At 36.5% G+C, this 2,298-nt stretch overlaps 1 protein-coding gene across 1 annotated transcript; it reads right to left on the bottom strand.

Moving 5' to 3' along the window:
* On the bottom strand, positions 1–2,021 carry LOC112752417 (pectinesterase 2-like). Its single transcript, XM_025801544.3, has 2 exons — positions 1,052–2,021; positions 1–950 (listed from the first exon to the last, which is right to left on the bottom strand). The coding sequence occupies exons 1-2, from the start codon at positions 1,917–1,919 to the stop codon at positions 262–264; spliced, it is 1,557 nt and encodes a 518-aa protein (XP_025657329.1). The 5' UTR covers positions 1,920–2,021; the 3' UTR covers positions 1–261.
* Between the last annotated feature and the right edge of the window lie 277 nt (positions 2,022–2,298).

Below are 2,298 nucleotides of genomic sequence, written 5' to 3'. Positions count from 1 at the left end.
TTAAAAAGCATAAATTAATTAAAAAATATTATTACGATTCAATCTCGAAAGCTCCATAGAAACTTCATACAACTTTACACAAGGAATTACTTGTGTGTATACTCTGAAACAAAATCTATAACAAATAATGAAAACAATTACAATGAAATGAAAGTATTTCCTAGTGTATTTGCTTGTACAACATTTAGAAATCAATGTATATTAACGAAACAATAAAAAATAATAAAATAATGAAGAGATATATAAGAAAAAGAAAAATATTTAAAGACCAGCAGTGAAAGGAACACGGGTGGATGGTAGCCATGAGTTGCCAGCAATGAAGTTTGCAACGCTGAATTTTGAAGCTTCAGCAGCATTGGTTATGACATGATAACCTCCCCATTTAACTCTGTTTGCAGTTGAAGATCCAAGTCCTGTGTTCATGTACTCTCCATAATACAATGTGGTTAATGCAAAGTTACCATTCCATTCCAACCAACCTGCTGGATCAATCAAACTGTCAAGAGAACTCTTCATGAACACGGTTCTTGAATATTGTTGCCATGGCCTTCCAAGATAAGTTTTAACGGAGCTTTGAACTGCTTTCAAATCTGATGCAGCTGTAACCACACAATTGTGAATGGAAATTCCAGTGTTTTGGTTTGGATCGGTTCTTCCTTGTGCAGTGATGGTGTTAATTTTGTTTGGAGGGTTTCTTGCATATAGATTACAGTTTTGGAACACCACAGCAGCATTACCAAAGATAAAGTCAACAGTACCATAAATATCACATTGTTTGTAGAATTGTCTATCAGAATAAACATATAATGTGTCTTGATAACCTTCGAAACTGCATTGATAGAAAACTGATAAGTCAGATCCAGAACGCAATACAACAGCTTGATGATTTCCTGCACCTGCTGTGTTCCTAAATGTCATGCCTTGACCAATAAATCCATCTCCAGTAACAGCTGTCAAAATTAAAAGAAAAATAAAAACTCACAAAGTTTAGTATTGTTCAAAGTAAAGGAAAGAAAAACAAAGATGATTTGAAGGATTTTCTTCTACTTACCAACGGTGGCGGAACGGAAGGTTGTGGTGCCTCCTCCCACACTTTGGCTGCCAGTGATTATGGTTTTTCCAATGCCATCTCCCACCAACATTATATTATTTGCCTTTATCTCTACTTGCTCGTTGTAAATCCCGCCCTTCACATATATCACATACCTTCCACTGTTACTCTTTGGTGCTGCGTTTATGGCTGCCATAACTGTTGTGTATTTTCCGGATCCGTCTTTGGCCACCACTACATTCGCTTGAGATGCCGGAGAAGATGCTTGTAACAATTTTCTATCACCAGGCTTGACCCATGTTGGGAATCCATCTTTGTAACTTGGCTGTTGATGAGATTCACCATTGTTGTTAAGAGCCAAAGTGTTGCTTAGCAACTTAGTAACATTGTTGGACATTAGAGGAAGGACATAGTCTTGAACACCAAGTTCATAGAAGCCAGCTTTGCATGTCTCAAGGTTTGTGAGAGCAGTGCTAAGCCATGTTTGGGCATCAACTTGGGAGCATTTGGTGTTAGGATCTAGGGTTTTGTTGAGCTTTTGAATGGTTTGTTGATAGAGGTCAACACAATCATTCCATGCAACTCTTTCAAGTTGGTTGCGGCACTTTGTGCCAAGTGAAAGAGTATTTGCATGGCCTATGAGTGCTCTCTCTTGAGCAAGTTGTAATGAAATCTTGAGAAAGTCAGTTTTTTGGTTAATAGGTTTGGTTTGGTGATTAGGGTTGTTGGTCAAGAAATACTCACATGGTTGAGGGTTTGGGGTTTGGCTACACCAATGTTTAACATCATTTGAAGAATAGGCATAAACAAAAGTTGATAGAAAGAAGGGAACAATGAGAAAATTGAAGAGCAAACGCATTGCTGCCATTGAACTTTTATGCCCAATAATGTTAAGATCTAAGACGTATTTGATGAGGTTTAATGTATATGTTTAGAGGTTGATTTGAAAATGTTGTGTTTGATGTCCTAAACGTAGCTTCTTTATATAGAGCGAAGAAGGAGATATTGGTTGTTGGAACTTATAACTGTAAAGCATGCAATTTACGTGTTGATATTTCAAAGTCACTATTTGTAATACTTTTCTAATTGGTTCACAAGTTAGAATCATATCATTTAATAATAATAATAAAGTATTATTTTGTTGATTTGATGAGCTAAACCATGGAAATATGGGAGGTCTCGTTTGACTTTAATTTTTGAAGGCTGTCCCATAAGCAGCCAATTAGAACTTGTCAATATTGTGGAGA

The sequence above is a fragment of the Arachis hypogaea genome, chromosome 2 (assembly GCF_003086295.3).
Source record: "Arachis hypogaea cultivar Tifrunner chromosome 2, arahy.Tifrunner.gnm2.J5K5, whole genome shotgun sequence".
NCBI classification, from domain to species: domain Eukaryota; kingdom Viridiplantae; phylum Streptophyta; class Magnoliopsida; order Fabales; family Fabaceae; genus Arachis; species Arachis hypogaea.
This window is presented reverse-complemented; position numbering and strand designations above follow the sequence as displayed.